This window comes from Netta rufina, assembly GCF_964035555.1.
Source record: "Netta rufina genome assembly, chromosome: 2".
NCBI lineage: Eukaryota > Metazoa > Chordata > Aves > Anseriformes > Anatidae > Netta > Netta rufina.
The window spans coordinates 154,975,708-154,991,768 of NC_140124.1; the positions used below are offsets into that span (position 1 = coordinate 154,975,708).

At 38.2% G+C, this 16,061-nt stretch overlaps 1 protein-coding gene across 10 annotated transcripts in view; it reads right to left on the minus strand.

The window, feature by feature from the left end:
- Positions 1-16,061, minus strand: part of PTK2 (protein tyrosine kinase 2) — a 191,577-nt gene that overhangs the window by 50,827 nt on the left and 124,689 nt on the right. For all 10 annotated transcript variants that reach the window (XM_084282052.1, XM_084282050.1, XM_084282051.1 and 7 more), the window contains 5 exons: positions 15,478-15,555; positions 14,380-14,487; positions 13,101-13,218; positions 5,839-5,869; positions 3,383-3,435 (listed from right to left, as the gene is read on the minus strand). In XM_084282052.1, the coding sequence (XP_084138178.1) occupies positions 3,383-3,435; positions 5,839-5,869; positions 13,101-13,218; positions 14,380-14,487; positions 15,478-15,555 (388 nt within the window). The remainder of the gene's footprint in view (positions 1-3,382; positions 3,436-5,838; positions 5,870-13,100; positions 13,219-14,379; positions 14,488-15,477; positions 15,556-16,061) is intronic.

Here is a 16,061-nt window from a genome sequence, read left to right on the forward strand (position 1 = left end):
GAGGGAGATAAAAGTTGGGACTATCCATCAGCTAGAACACCACTCGCTTCTGGTGAGTCACAGTAATTTAATCCAAAACATCAAAAAATCTGAAATTCCACTCAGATTTAATTGGGCTTTTTATATTTATATATAAATACATGCAGACACGCACACAGAAATGTAAAATTTGACAAATAAAATTATTACTATGCTTAAAAACTGGGGGAAATCTGGTAGGCATCTTGCTTGCACATAATAAAAGATAATGCCTGCTGCAAGAAACATTTAATTTAAAGGCAAGACAGACAAAGAATAGAAGAACAAACAGAAAAAAAAACGCATGCAGTAAGAGGTGTGTGGTGAAAGCTGGTTCAGTGACACACAGCCATAAGAGAACGTTTCTTGGCTCCCAGGTCCAGCAATCTCCTGCTTTAGATTCCTGGAACCAACTTCACCCTCCATTAGTTTGAAAAGGTCTTTATTCAAAGTCAGAGCAAAAAAAAAAAATAAAATTTGTATTTAGAAACCTTCAATCTTTGTATGCCTTGGAATACTGAAACACTTGGAAAGAACAAGTTTTCATTTTACTAGACCAGAAATATTTCAAGGTAGCTTAAAGCACATTTCAGAAAGCAAGACAAGACGTCTTTCATTAACAAGTTCAATCTCAAACCTGTAAAACTTCAGACAAATGCCTGAACTTTTCGACCACTACATCATGTTCCACACTGGCTTTCAGCTACTGCTGCTTCCAAATTGTGGAGGGGGGGCTCGCATATTTCCTTTTGAAATATGGGGTTTAATGCTACCAATGTGTCTGACTGCTTGATTTTCCTGCTGAATGCCTGTTTATGATTTTTGCTCTTTAGTGTTAGCATTGGGAGAGGTCTAAATAAAGAATAGGAGTCTCACTGCAAACAAAGAGGAGAATTAATTGATGATTTAAACTATCAAAGGCACGAAGGACATTACAGCTGTCCGAATGTTATAAAGCCTCATCTCATTTGAAGTCCTTCGCTCTAAGGCATGTAAATGTCACCAGAGAAAAGCTCTTATTCTGCAAACCGAGATAGCATCATCCACAGCTGGCTTCGCACTGGATGCTGTCAGCTGTCAGACTCTGCTGACCTGTAAGTCCCGGGTTAACCGAGCATTACGTACATCTGTTGCCTCTGCTGTTCCATATGATGTATCAGTTACATCTGACAACACCAGTGGCACTTCTTTGCATCTACACGAAGCATTACCTCATTTATAACGAATTGATTCCTTAGGGTAACTCGGAGATTTTTACAGAAGACAACTCCCTTAAGGAAAAAAAAAACCCTTATTATCGTGCAACTTTACCTCAACGATCTGGCTATGGGTTAAACCCAATGTCTGGACATCCACACTTGATGGACTTCAAAGAAGTTGGGGGCAAAACCAAATCAAACACAAAAAAAGTTCAAGATTGTCTGTGCTCTTATTAAAAAGAAGAACAAATCCTTGAGACTGAATTATAAATGCAACGGTTTGAATCATTCCAGTATTATGTCAGTGTTTCCAACAGCTAGTAACACGGTACGGAACCCAAGCACAATGGTTTCTTTGTGGAAAGATACTTTAAGATTTTCATTGGGGAGAGATACTTTAAATAAGATACCTTACTACAAGAAAAATACTTAATTGGTTTTGATTTTGGAACTGGAAAGAAGCAGAGGGACATTTGCTGGATTAATTTGCCTGGTTTGCTTATGTCGTTACGAGGCAGCTTTGTGCCTTACAGCTTCTTTGATGCCCACTGGAACAACTGGCTCATCTCCAGCTACTTGTTTCTCCTGGATTTTGCTAGATGCTATGCTCTTGTTTGGCTATCATTCTTCTGCATGTGACGCCCTGTACACCAGAGGTACGGGGTATCACAACTAACATCAAACCACTTTTCTGAGCAAGTCTGTGGTGTGAGACACGACACTAATTCAGATACAAGATATCAAGCAAAGAATACCTGCATTTGCAAAGTTGAAGTGACTGCAATAAAGGATTGTGAATTAAGTATTTACCACCATACACTTTTTCAATAATAAAAGTACATCAGTGGTCTTCCAAAAATTGAAAGGGTGGAAATTTGAGGGGCAGTGTGTTTTTTCCTTAGAGATTAACTTTTTTTTGTAGAGTGACGTGATGAAAAAACCCTGCACTAGTCGTTTCCACTTTTTCTAGCAGCCAAAATAACCCACACAGGTATGAATCAAGAGAGAAGCCTATCATGCTTCATGCTTATCTACCTCTGTGCCCCAAAACCTTGCTTGATGAAGGAGCAAGAGCTGCTATTTGAGAGTGAATGTTAACTGATGAAGCTCTATTACATGTCTGCAATTCGATAAACATTTGAGTTCCAGATCTTCTCACCTATTTTCTTGCACAAGGTCTGTCTACATGGGCTTCTTATGCCAGGGGTGAATCTTAAGCATCTTTAGAAAAGGGTAAGGGAAAGGAATCTGAAAAGCACGAAATCAAACATTATGCATCTTTTCTCCTTTTTGTAAGTTTTCTGAGTATGTACCCCTAAATGGTTGCAAAACTCCCAAAAGTGGGGCTGCAGCCTCCCTGTAAGTTAAGGATGGACACTCCACTGGGTCACAGTAATTGTTCCTGAAGTCTGTGGCCAAGCACTCTAACACTACAGGGACACATCACAATATTAGTACACTTCCACACTGCAAACCTCCATTATAAATGTCATGTGTAAGTATTCAGAAATGCACTTCCTACTGAGACACTGACTCGATCCCTCAAAAGGACTTGTTCTGAGAATCTGTAAAAGAAAACTGTTCTTTCTCGAGTATATAAACTTAAAACAACACAAAAAATACAGTAACTAACGGAAATCTTAGACGCCTATAAGCTGCAGAGACAGCACGTACTACCTCACTTGCTCAACCCTTCAATTAACTTGTGATTTTCAATAGGAAAAATTTAAGTGCTTTGATCTGAACAGCAGCTACAAGAAAACAGCTATTCAGTTTCTTCGTTCAGCAAGGCGATGATGAATATTTAATTGCTTATTTTCACTTTCCAAAGCTACTCCCTCATAATTAACACATCCTCAGGTAATTTAAGAGATAGCCGACTTGATTACAAAGCCAAGCGGGAATATTGACAGCCTTGCTTTGAAGTAGCCTGGCCCTGCTGTACTGCACGGCCGGGGCTGCTCTCACGAGCAACACGACACGGAAGGATAGCTGGAAAAAGTTTCCCTTTACAAATTCCACTACAAAAGCAGCACAGCTATGGTCTTGGGGAAAGTCAACAGCCACGAAGCACGAAACGAGCTAACTGCAAATGCAAATCTGCCTGAACATCTGCTAGCTTTAAAAATAAACTCGCTTATTTATTTTTTTTTTACAAGCCTTACCTGATACAGAGACCGTGTGTGACCTTACTCCTTGCTTCTCATTGTTGGCCAGCCTGTAAAAGAGAGGTTTGAATCGCTGAATGCTGTACATTCTTCACGGTCCCATACGCTGTGAATTCATCCTAACAGGGCACCTTCTGTAATTAGCAGGGCCAATCCATTTGCCACAGCGACAGCTTTTGAGGGGGAGCAAAGTCAGAAAGGAATCTACCATTTCAACCCAGCTAAGGGAGGAGTGGAGAGAAGGCATTACCATTTTAATTAGCAAACAACTTCTTGACCACAGAGTGAATTTCAAGAAAAAGATAAACCTGAGTTTTAAAAACTTTTAAAATCAAGCAGTGCATGCCTAAACATTGCCAGTGCAGGCAATTTGATGGTGTATCTGCTTTCATTATCATGCTGGAAATAGAAAATATGATTTATTTTTTTTTTTCCTGTAAGATGACTTATCCTGTAAAAGAATTTTAAATCGGTTTCTTCATTTACTTGACATAGAAAAATAATTAATTTATTTAGCTATAGAAGTTTATCACTAACACAAATTCCAATGAATTGTTCCAGTATTTTTTTATGTACATATATAATTTTAATGGCAAGAGAGCAAAAGAGTACTGCACTTTGTGCTGTGAAAAATCTGGAATTTCACCTGCCCAAAGCAAGTCCTTCCAGATACACAATGGTGTTGGCTAGTACTTTTATACATTTGACATAAGACCCTTCCTCTACTGTCAGACTAAGAGCGTATGTGGTGCTCTTGTTTATAGAGACATGGGTGTACTAATCCAGTTCTGGTAAACTGTCCTCAAAATGGGAATAAGCTTCTCCTTCAAACCTTACTTTATCCCAGAAATCCCTACAATGGAAAAACAAAACCAAGAGTAAGATGAAATGTATGCAATTAGAAGGTTATGCTGTGTTCCTCAGTTGTATCTGTTTAAGTAAGAACAAATTCTCCTTTCCTCTATGAGTGCACACTGCATTTACCAATCTTACTGCCTCCAGACTCGACTTTCATTTCCTTTTCCTCCCTGCATTTTAACTCCTCTCTTTCTGCACTGTGACAAAGCTAGGCTAGCATGGACTTCAGCAGGACATGCAAAGGAAGAGCTACCACTAATATCTACGTGGCCTGTTTCTTGCTGATTTCAGGAATAAATCATGTTCCATACTCCATCCAAAGGGTAAAATAGTAGTAATAATAATAGTTTTGGACTTCCTCCAGTAAGAAAAAAAGGAAGAGATAAGATAATATAAAAAGCTACATTTCATGTGGTCTTTCAACCATCATCTCCTGCTACTCAATATTAGTGATGCTACCTGATAGGGCTTCAAGGAAAACAATCTGATGAGATTCAGCTTTAAATTGGGTCGAAATGTGACTATTGATGAAGCAGTCAGACTCCAAAGAAGCCGGTTAACAGACTGTATTTTAGGAAGCCACAATGCACTTGGAAAGGGTAGACAAGCATCACAACTTGCCAGACAGGACAGAGATCTAGGCATTAATATTAGGTGGGCAAAAAATCAGCAGAAAGAATTAACAGGCTTGCTATCACTGCGTTAGGGACCACAAACTCCAACAAGGTAAGGAGTATTCATAGTTCAGACAGTCAAATTAGAAATCTTTTCTTATTTACCTGAAGGCTCTGAACAGAGAAAGATGCAGAGAGATGTATTAGCACACATTAAATACGAATTATTAGATGCTGATAGCATGTCTCATCGTACCTTGGGTTGAATATCACAATAAAACTATGCAGAAACGAAGAATTCAGATCTATTTGCATGACACAGATTAGGATTTTCTACACATCTACAATTATTATCGGAGCAGATTTTTTCTGCATTACTATATTTTTTAAAAAACAGATGAGAAATTCTCTGCCATATAAGTGATATTCTTTATTACAGTCATACCTAGAGATTTCAACTCAGATTGGTCCCATTATAGAAATTTAATTTAAAAAAGGAGACATGAAAGATTTATGATAGGGAAAAAAAGAAATATTTTCTATATTTGCATAAGCAGAAAAGAGGACAAATAGGAAAGAAAAACACTGTAGGCTGACTCACAGAGAGACTGAAGTGACAATATGAGGACTGTTTAGCATCACTCCTGTAATCAAATTTACTCCTATAATTAAATTTACTTATGGACCGGAAATAAATGGCCTGAAGCCCAGTCAAGTCTTTTCCAAAACATCCTACTTCTGTTATTGTCATACATTATTGATGCATTATGAACTTCTTCCCCACGGATTTTATTTCTGGTATCTTTATAGTTTAATGCTGCTGTCAGTCATCTATGCCCCGCAGTCCCAAGTGATTGCCTGCTATTTGTCCTAGAATCCAAAAGCAACAATAAAAATTAAGCACGTATAAAAAGTCCCAAGGTGTCACTTAAGCAAAACTATTTTTCACTACATAAAATAAAAAGAAAGCGTAAAACTTACTTTGGTATTGACGGTAAAGCTCTTTCACCTTCTGTGTAAAGAAGAAGAAAAAGGAATTAAAAAATTATTTCACTTTCCAAATAACCTCTCTTAATGTGCAATATATACAAGCCTGAAACAGTAATCACCACAACCTCTCAGGGAAGCTAAGCATAGTGACTCAAAAGACCATTCTGTACTTATATTACCAGCAGCATATCAACACAGCTTCTAATCAGAAACACAGACCTTCTGGCAAAGTCTTGTGTGAGAGCATCGTAAACAGAATATAACTCCTCTTTTATTCATAACAAATAACTCTGATCAATCACCTGGCAGAAGGTATGACAGTATTTCAGCTCTCTAGTGAGAAATGCTTCTCTCACTTCCAAGATGTGCTAAGTATACACAATACACATATAAATACAGGAAATAAATATAGATTTATTTTTACATATAAATATAAAAATATAAACATAAAATATAGTAGATATATAGATATATAATAGATATGTATAAATATATAGATATAATAATGTATTTCTAAACATACTATGTACACATAAATAAAACTACTTAAGCCAACGTGGACTTCCAAACAAGACAACAATCATTAATGCATGTAACATATAATCTTAATTTCCCATTTGGTTGAGTTTATACAATAGTAATGCTCAGTAGCTAGAAACGAGGGTATCCTCATATAAACTATTTTCAAATCCTCTGCCAGTCTTTGTGTGATAATGGCACTGAGTGTAAAAGCTTGGATGTAAATAATCAAGTAGATTTCCCATCTGCATTTGATGATACACTCAGTATTCATAAGGGGAAGGATGATGGGGAAATTACTAAGCCTTTACTAAAACACCAACAATTTGCAGTATATTGAAGTATGCAGGGAAGGTGAGAAAGTGGGTAACTAGAGCAAGTATCTTTCTCCAAATCACTGTAGCAGTGATATGGTGACCTGAGAGAAAATTGAAGAGATGCTTTTAGAAAATGGAGATGTGTGCTGTTTACAAAGAATCACATTATTTCTAGTTTTTCTTAATCCTATGCTCAAATTTCTGAAATTTCCGAACCTTAAAAAAGAAAGTAGTAGAATGCAGCGAAATGCCCAATATCCAAACGTCATGCTCAACATGGCAAACGACAGCATTTAGTTACAATTCTTCTGGTGTCCAAAAAACCCCAAACCCACTGCAGCACAGGTACGCTCAACAGAGGCATCATGCAGCCTCAAAGTTAAATCTCTCCTGTGTGAAGGGACTCCAGCACTGTCCCCTGTGCAACTAGGAAGTATCTTCTAGACCTTACCAACTCCCAAGTGACAAACTGAACATGTATCAGCCCACGCAGAGCCAGCGCTCCTTGATCCCCCTGAAGTTTTTGGATGTTGGCTGCAGGACATGCACCATGTTCCCAAAACAACTATGTTCTGCCACCTGGCACTGATCAAAGTGTACATGCATCATCTCCAGCAAGTAACCGACCATGCTCCATCTCTTTTCTGCTCTTGTGTGGACTTCAACATGTTCCTAAAAAAGTGCACATGCTCCACATCCAGCCCAGGGCTACAAAACCAGATCTTTCCAAGCGAGTTTGGAGACTGGAGCAAGTAGAGACAGGCACAAAGAAAGGAAAAGGAAAGAAGGAAACTAAAGGATCATGAAAGTAGTGTGGAGTGACAAATAAGAATTCAGAAGCTTGACCGTGACAGCCTGGCACTAAAAAGATGCAGGAGGAGGGAATATCCGAAAAAGAGAGACTGGGATGGGCACTAGAGGAATCACATTGGCTTGAACTAGGCAGAAGATGTCAATCTTGGAGAAACAGGCACAAGAGTCCTGCCCACCACCTGGCGAGGCTTTTTTGGGTTGTGAAAGAGGCTCAGAAGCTTAAGACTCCGCCTGCTATCTATCTCCGGATACCTCCATCAGCTGTCAGCCCTTTTTTGTGGAAGCATGCCAAGTTCTAGCTCGCATCAAGTTACTCCAACACCTCTCCGATCCATTGGCAATGGATTGAATCAGATGTTGCTGATGAACCATGTGTTGCTGATATAACATACCTGCCAGCCTGCTTTTAAAGGCTCAGGAAACTATACAAACACACAGACCTCTATGTTAAGAGAACTTTATTAAATTGCTAACTTAACTTCATCACTTGCTATTTTTAAATCAGGTTAACTGGCGTACAATTAATGAAAAACTATTCAAAGTAAATATTCTATGTGCAGCTCCATCGCATATTAACTGCACACTATTCAAAACCGTATTCTAAAGATGGGCTTTTTAATTTCCTCTCTTTTTTTGTGTGTGTGAGGAGCATATCAGCATCATATTTGAGGATTTCACAGAAAGAGCGAATGATTTTATAACACTGCACATGTTCCGAGTGCTGACTTCAGCTGCAGATCAGATTGTTCCCCTCTCCTGCAAACACAGACTCCAACCCCTCAAGAAAGTGAGATACCACATAGGTGGAAACTGGTAGTGGAAGCTGAAGTTGCTACATATCAAAAGGGATCTCTCTAAAAGAGATAAATATAGATTCTAACTTTCCAGGGCAATATTAAATATCCTTAAACACGATATTTCCCATTCTGTCCCTGCAACTCTCTACTTCTCTTATTGAACAGCTTCCCATCGGTGCAAAATACAAAGCAAAGGCCTTATCAAAATATCTCTTGCACACCAAAATCTGATTCCACTTTGGGAGGAAGCCATCCTATGTGTCTTATGATATAAGGAGAATGTGAATAGAGGTGGTATTACATAGTTGTCGATTAATAACACAGAGGGACACGGGATTAAACAAGCATTTCCTAACGTTTTGCAGTCTGTGACTTGATTTGCATTCTCTTAGTGCCTTTATGTTGTCATGACTGCATTTAGGAAAGCTGTCTTATTTTCAACTTTGTGAAATGAAAAGCAGAGCACAGCAGGCAGCAGGAAGAATCAGAAGCTCCAAGGATGAACAAGCAGTAACTGATAGCATAACAGCTCTACATGTGAACCAATTTTCTGATGGTGTTGCTGGAATGAAGGACTGTGATGGAATTGGAAAAAGGCAGCATGCAGGAGACCCCAAATGAAGCACTGTGTTCAGCTCTGGGGCCCCCAGCACAAAAAGGACATGGATCTGTTGGAGCAGGTCTCCAGGAGGTCCATGAAGATGGTCAAGGGGTGCTCCTGTGAAGACAGGCTGAGGGAGCTGCGGTTGTTCAGCCTGGAGAAGAGAAGGCCCCGGGGAGACATTACAGTGGCCTTCCAGTACCTAAATGGGGCCTACAGGAGAGCTGGGGAGGGACTCTTTAAAGTCAGGGGGTGTAGTGACAAAGGGGAATGGCTTTAAATTAAAAAAGAGCAGATTCAGATTAGATATAAGGAAGAAATCCTTCACTCAGGGGGCGGTGAGGCCTTGGCACAGGCTGCCCAGAGGAGCTGGGGATGCCCCAACCCTGGAGGTGCTCAAGGCCGGGCTGGATGGGGCTTTGGGCAAGCTGGGCTGGTGGGAGGTGTCCCTGCCCATGGCAGAGGGTTGGAATTAAATAATCTTCCTTTTTACTGTCCTTTGCCCACAGGAAGCACGACTGGTTTCATTCTCATTAGTAGCAGAGCAAGGCACTGGCCAGCCACAATGGACAACATCCCCATTTTGGCCACCACAGACGTGCCCCAAATGGATGGTCAAATATGGACAAGGAGAACGGGGAAAAAAGGGGAAAAATAAACATATGTAGAAAACCACCAAAACACCCAAGCCAGAAATAGAACCCTACTATCAAGTACCTCTACTTTCACTGGAGAAAATTTGGGAAAATCCATCTGTATGGGACTAGAGGTGAAACGGCCCACCAAAGCTGATGGTACAGACACCCACATGCTCTTGGTGCACAAACCAATCATTTCAGCCACCATTTCCCAAGCTGGCACTCATCCACTTACAGCTTATATCCCAAATCAAATCAGAAGCCTTCATTAGTACCTTTGCAGGTCCAAAGTCAAAACTCCTTACTAACAGCATCCCAGTAAAAGCATATGTTGTTTTTCACAAGTTGAAACCCACAACATTTTGCCCAATTCTTCACACACTTGAAAAAATAAAATAAAATAAAATAAAATAAAATAAAATAAAATAAAATACAAAATAAAACAAAACAAAATAAAATTCAGCTCTGCACAATTGTATTGGGGTATCCATGCCCAGGCATTGACATGATTTTAATTGTAGTATTTTAATTAGAGTTCGTTGCCATTCTGTTAAAATGAGAACAATTTTCACAGGTATGAACCAGGAGTAAACACTTATTTGGAGAATTTCATGGATTACTTCATTTTGGTGTTTTGAGACTCAAAGCTCTGAGTTTTCATTTAGCTGCAATCCTTTCATATTCAAAGGGAATGTTTAAATTTAAAGGTGAGTTCTGATCTAAAGGAATGACAATCAGTTATCTAGTTCAGTTACTCAAATGTTTTTTGTTCTCTTCCCCCCCAAGTATTTTTAGCCTTTTATAAGAGTTTTGACAATTTTGCATTACCTCACCAGCTTGAATAAATAGATTAATAAATTCAAAATTCAGTCACTGGACTCAGATCACAGGAAAGCTACTCAGCACATAGCTCAATCAGCAAATAGCTACTTAATGTCAGCTGAAGTTTTTAATCAATCATTGATTTGTGCACTTTGAAAGAGTTAAATATGATAACGCAAGCACATATTAAGTTCATAAAGTTTCTACAATGGACTAAATTGACCTATGTACTAAAATATTTATGAAAAATAAAACAAACTGAATGAAAATACGCCAAATGCTGTCCAGGTCTTAAACATTAAGAGATCTCACCAAATTAAGAGAAACAGGATTATTAACTGTGCAGATATCACAAAAACATTTCTTGTAGTAATCAAGGAAGACAATTTATAAAGAGACTTGCAACAAACATATATATTTAGAACAAAGAGGGAATGGGAAAGCTCATGGAGGGGAAAAACCACATCTGTTGGATCCAGAGCTGCTACATGATTTGTTTCTGATATGCTTCAAAGCTCACTGTTGGAGGGATGTGGGAATTCAGATCATGGTGGGGACAGCTCTCCTACAAGATGTTTAATTAATATACTAAGTATTGCTACAATATTAAAAAAAGCTTCAAATAAAACAACAACAACAAAACATTTTTAGCTGGAGGGATTCTCTTAATGTTTGCATAAAGAGGAATGTTCCCAAAGTGCTATATAATGTTCCTTTAAGTGAATCACTGCTTGTTTGCTCTATGTTAATATACACTAAGAAGAATATCATGCAAATAAACACATTCCCTTTCTTACATGCATTGATTTATTTTGCATTAGTGCCTACAGTCAAACCACAGTGCATGGCATAGCCACGCTTAGTACTGTATAACATAGAAAAATCAGATATTTTGCCTTTAAAAGAGCTTAGTGAGCCTAGAAGACATAACAGCTGAATGATAAGGAAGTCAGGTCGGTAGAAGAAAGGAAAGAATTAAAACTGAGTGGGTCAACTTTTATTGTCTCTTTCAGCAGTAGAGTATCAGGACCAATTAGTGCTGTTGGTCTTAGCAGCTGCTTGTATGCATCACGGAACAGGTTATGTTGACAAGGAAAGGTTAAAACCTGTAGAGATTTTGGTTGGGAATTGTTCTCCTGATAAGGCAAGAAGCAGAGGAGGGTTTGGCAGAGAAATGGCAACAGGCATGACTGGAATACAATCAATGCTGCCATGCACAGTACTGGAAGATGGCCCACTGGATGGACAGAGCTAAGACTCGATGCGGACCGTAACTGTCTCTTGGTTGCTACTGTGAATGACAGGATGGGAAATCTTCAGGCAGTAGTATTCTGTGGAGTTAAAAACATCTATTTGTAGATAAGGAAACCATTCCAGCTGGTAATTTTTTCCATGCTGATAATTTGCACTGGCCACAGAGGCTAAGTGGAATAAATTTCTAAAATACCACCAACGCAGAAGTGGCAAGAACTGGACATAGCATACAAGGGTGCCTTGAAAGAAAAAGCAGGGCTTTCCATTAACTTAGAAAGGGCTAACCATTAAGTTCGGATGACTGAGAGGTGGGAAGAGACATGAAAAAAATTAAAAGTCCAACTTTGGCCACTATAGTTAAAGCTGACAAATTGCCAGTTTACTGGGGATACTGGAAGGGAAGTTTTGGGAGTGAATAACAAGGGTTATTCACAAAGTAACAAACCCCAAACTATGATTTTCAGAAAAAGCTAAGGTATTGTGAATACTTTAAATAAGAATAGGCATAGAAGATGATTGCTGAAATGAAATTCTTGGTTCATGATGCCTGAAACTGAAAGACCCGAACTATTTCGATAATGTTACCTCATTCAAACAACTACAGAGTGGGGAAAGCTGGTGGCAAAAAAAAAAAAAAAAACAACAAAAAAAAAAGCAAAAATGTGGCTATAAAGGGACTCAAGTTTGGATTGCAGAATTTCTGGAATGGCTCATGTACTTTCTTGTATGACAAGTAAGGAAGAAGGAAATAATTTGTTCATTGTTTTAGAAACCAAAAATGTTGGATGAATTTCCATAAGCAAGGATTATGGAAGAAGGATAAAGTTCCATTTTCAAGCAGCTTTGATCGGACATATTTCAATAATTAAAGCTAGCTGGAAGTAGAAAAAATTCTACTGAAATTTAATTAAATTCTCTCTTTACATCTAGCTGAAGCTGCACCCTGGTCTCATGGCTTTCAGCTTGTGGTTTGCTAAAAAACAATAGATCAACACTACAAAATACATGCTTTGCTTCAGTTCTATTAACTGAGAAAGGCTTGCAGGACTTGTGTCAGAGTTTAAATAATAAAAACTAAGAAATTTTGAGTATCTAGGAAGAGAGCGCTGATTTCCAATAGTCTTACCTAAAGGTATTCTAACCAACCTCTCTGAATTTCCATTAGAATATTACAGTGTTGTATTTCAAGTTAACAGGTTTTTGTTAGGGCTGCCTTTAATTACAGTTTGTTTACTTCTGTTAGTTAGGTTCAGAATACTGTAAAGCAGCAACTACTGGAAAACAATCTAAATCATCAGTTATTAAGTAATTTTCAGTGGTGTGACATTGACTGCCAGTGTTTGCCTTAATAAAAATACCTTAAGTTTCCTTCGAGAAAGACAACAGTCTCCAAATGAGGATTTTGAAACTACCCTGGGTCTTCTGTTCAAGTGCAAGATAATCTATCAGTAGGTAAGAGCATAGCCACTACCAGAATGAAACACCTCCTTACCTTTCTGTGGCCTGATAATAAAAGATTGCGTGGCTCCATTCACCAGTCGGCAATATCCATCTATCAAGTCAGCCATGTTCTCTGCAATGGTTAAGGATGGTGCTGTCACTGTCAGAGGCTAGAGAAGAAGAAAAACAAGGCAGCAACAAAGAGGGATTATTGTAGTTGCAAGCACTGAGTAGAACAGCTGTGTCATTGCATCAGAACTTTACATACACTCACAAACAGTCCACAGAAAAAAGTGGGCAAGTACAGAAATATCAGATTCATGCTTTACCTTTAATGTAGCAAATTTAAAACACGAGGTTTAGAAAGTACAGCTGATAAAACCTTCCACCTAAATCTACGAATAACATGGATTTATTAAAACACTTGCTAGGCAAACTTTTAGTCAACCACTCTTCATTACAATTTTCTCCCCACCCTTTTGCAGAAACTTATTCTTTACCCTAAAAAGTTACCTCTCCAAATTCAAAATAAATTGAAATTAAACCGACAAAGGGGAGAAATTGAGAAGGAGATGAGACATACAGGCAAACTATTAATTTTAATAACTCCAATATTCATCCTCCTCTGCACAGATTTGCCAACTTGCCCCCAATGTTTCTCTATCACAGTGACTGTTTTTCTGTGTACAGGACCAAGAAAAAGATTTGATTTCCCTTCCAGCTCTTCCTCTTGTAATATAAGAAAAACAGATTTTCTCTCTTTTATACTTCCCTTTTCACAAAAGTGAAATTGCTCAGTTTCCTCTTCAGTGCACAGCATCATATATACATGCAGGCTACTATTAAGATGCACTTAAGAGTTAGTATTTTCAAATTAAACCTCATTTACAAATATCAGAGTATACAAGTACCAGATGCAGAACAAAAAGCACGTAATGAGCTTTATGAGTAATGAATACTCACACTCAACTTCCCTTCCCTCTTAAAGCACAAGAAAAATCAAACAACTATACAGACTGCCTAGAATGCAAAATTCAAAATATAATGCATGGGCTGTAACTACAGGAGGAGCAAGAGAGTTTAATGATAACTGAAGTCTTTGTATGCATATTTAGTTAGGCTGTCCCCAGATTAAACACGCGTGCAAACATGGCATATACTTTTAGTGCAATGTATTTGTCAACTACATTGACAGTAGAAAAAATCAGAATGAAGTTACAGACCAGAAGAAAAGTAAAATTAACAGAGTGTTTTAATCAGAGTACACTAATTTCATTTATTTTATTTAAGGAAAACCAAAGATAGCAAGTTTATCACAACAAGAATCATACCTCAGGGGCACCTGCTATCTTGAGTTGCAACATCCCTTTTCTGTCCTTGTCTTCACTGTTTGAATACTGAATAGTTTGCACTTGATTAAAATCTGCCAGGTGAGTTGGCTACAAGAAGGCAATGGAAACAAAATTCAAATTAAAGCAAAATACCTTGGCTTTACTCCTGATGCATATGTAGATTTTTTTTCATGTAATTTGATCTCCAAATTACACTTTTAGAAGCCTGTTCCTCTGTTTCTAGTTTCACTGGGCTTTGCATAACAGTATCTACAAATATGCAAAAGTAGCTACCAAATGAAACCAAGCACCAAGTTTGCCTACAGAGGTCACTGTTGAGTAACTCTAGGCACTTGCTAAAGTACATAGTGGAAAAAACATCTTGGAGGGCAAGACTGAAAACTCAACAGGTTATACCAACATGGTATCTGCACTCAGAGCACAGTTACATATCATCAAACGGCTGTAAGTGGTTTATTTTTAGCTGATCTCTAAATCTTTTCACTACCTTTGAATGATTTTCAACAGAAGTTGGCTTAACTTATATCATGACTGAAGATGTCCTAGACACTTTGATAAAGAACCTGTCCAAGCAAGCTTACACCATGAAGGTGTACAGGCAAAACTGTAACATGGCCAACATCAGGCAATAGCAAGGCTGTTAAGAGCACAAAATAAGACAAAAACCAGAAATAAGCCAGCGATGACTGCACCAATGCTAAACACTGATCAATAAGCTCTTCACTTACACGACTTCCTGAAGAAAGGAGAAAATAATTTAAAATAATTTACATGTTTCACTGTTAAAAAAGTAACCACAAATGCTTCAAACTCCTTAAGTGAGCACTTCACTGGGTTAAAAAATAAAAATAAAAAATTCAGTGGTAAGGACTGACACTCTCTCTACTTAATTATGTTTTTCTCCATCCCAAATCATGACTTAATGTCTGAGTAATAGCTTTGTACGTTGAATTTCCCAGCTCTTTTGAGTTCATTTCAAAGATTAGAGTTGCCATTCCTCTTTGTGTCAAGTTCAATTCGCAACAGGCCATGGCTGTTAACGCAGTAACAGAGAGAAGAAAACAGAAGTAGACTTACATTTGCGCCCTTGTCTGTAAGGTAACTGATTCCCTCTTCTGGGCCAATTGCCAGCTCCACCGAAATAATCCAGCTTGACTTCAGAATCGAAGGAGAAAGAGTAGAATTTCAGTGTGTTTAATGGAACACTATCTTCCCACGTTATCCTTACAGTTTTTAGTGATTAATTAATCTCTAGAAGCTTCCAATCTTTTCAAACATTTTAAAATATATTAAAATCAAGTCATTCTATAAGTAGCAGAACTCCTAATGACGAGTTTCCTGGGGATCTGTTCTACGCAGAGTGAGTTGCCATGTGTTTTATCTTAGGTCTACATGAGAACTGAATGTTTCCTTTATTTCCTTTTCTCTCCTCATGGACATTGATGTTCATGTTCTAATTTCTACTTGAGTATCTGTTTTCACAAAGTTTGCAGACTTAAGGTCCCCTTCGCAAAATTTGTTTGAAATTGGTAGAGATTAAAAGCCAGCAGAGGAAAATTTGCAAAACAGAAGCTGAGGAGTCTCATTTCCTCAGGAAACCATGTTAATGACTACTCAGTTTTCACAAATGAAGCACCAACAACAACATCTAATAAGGTACA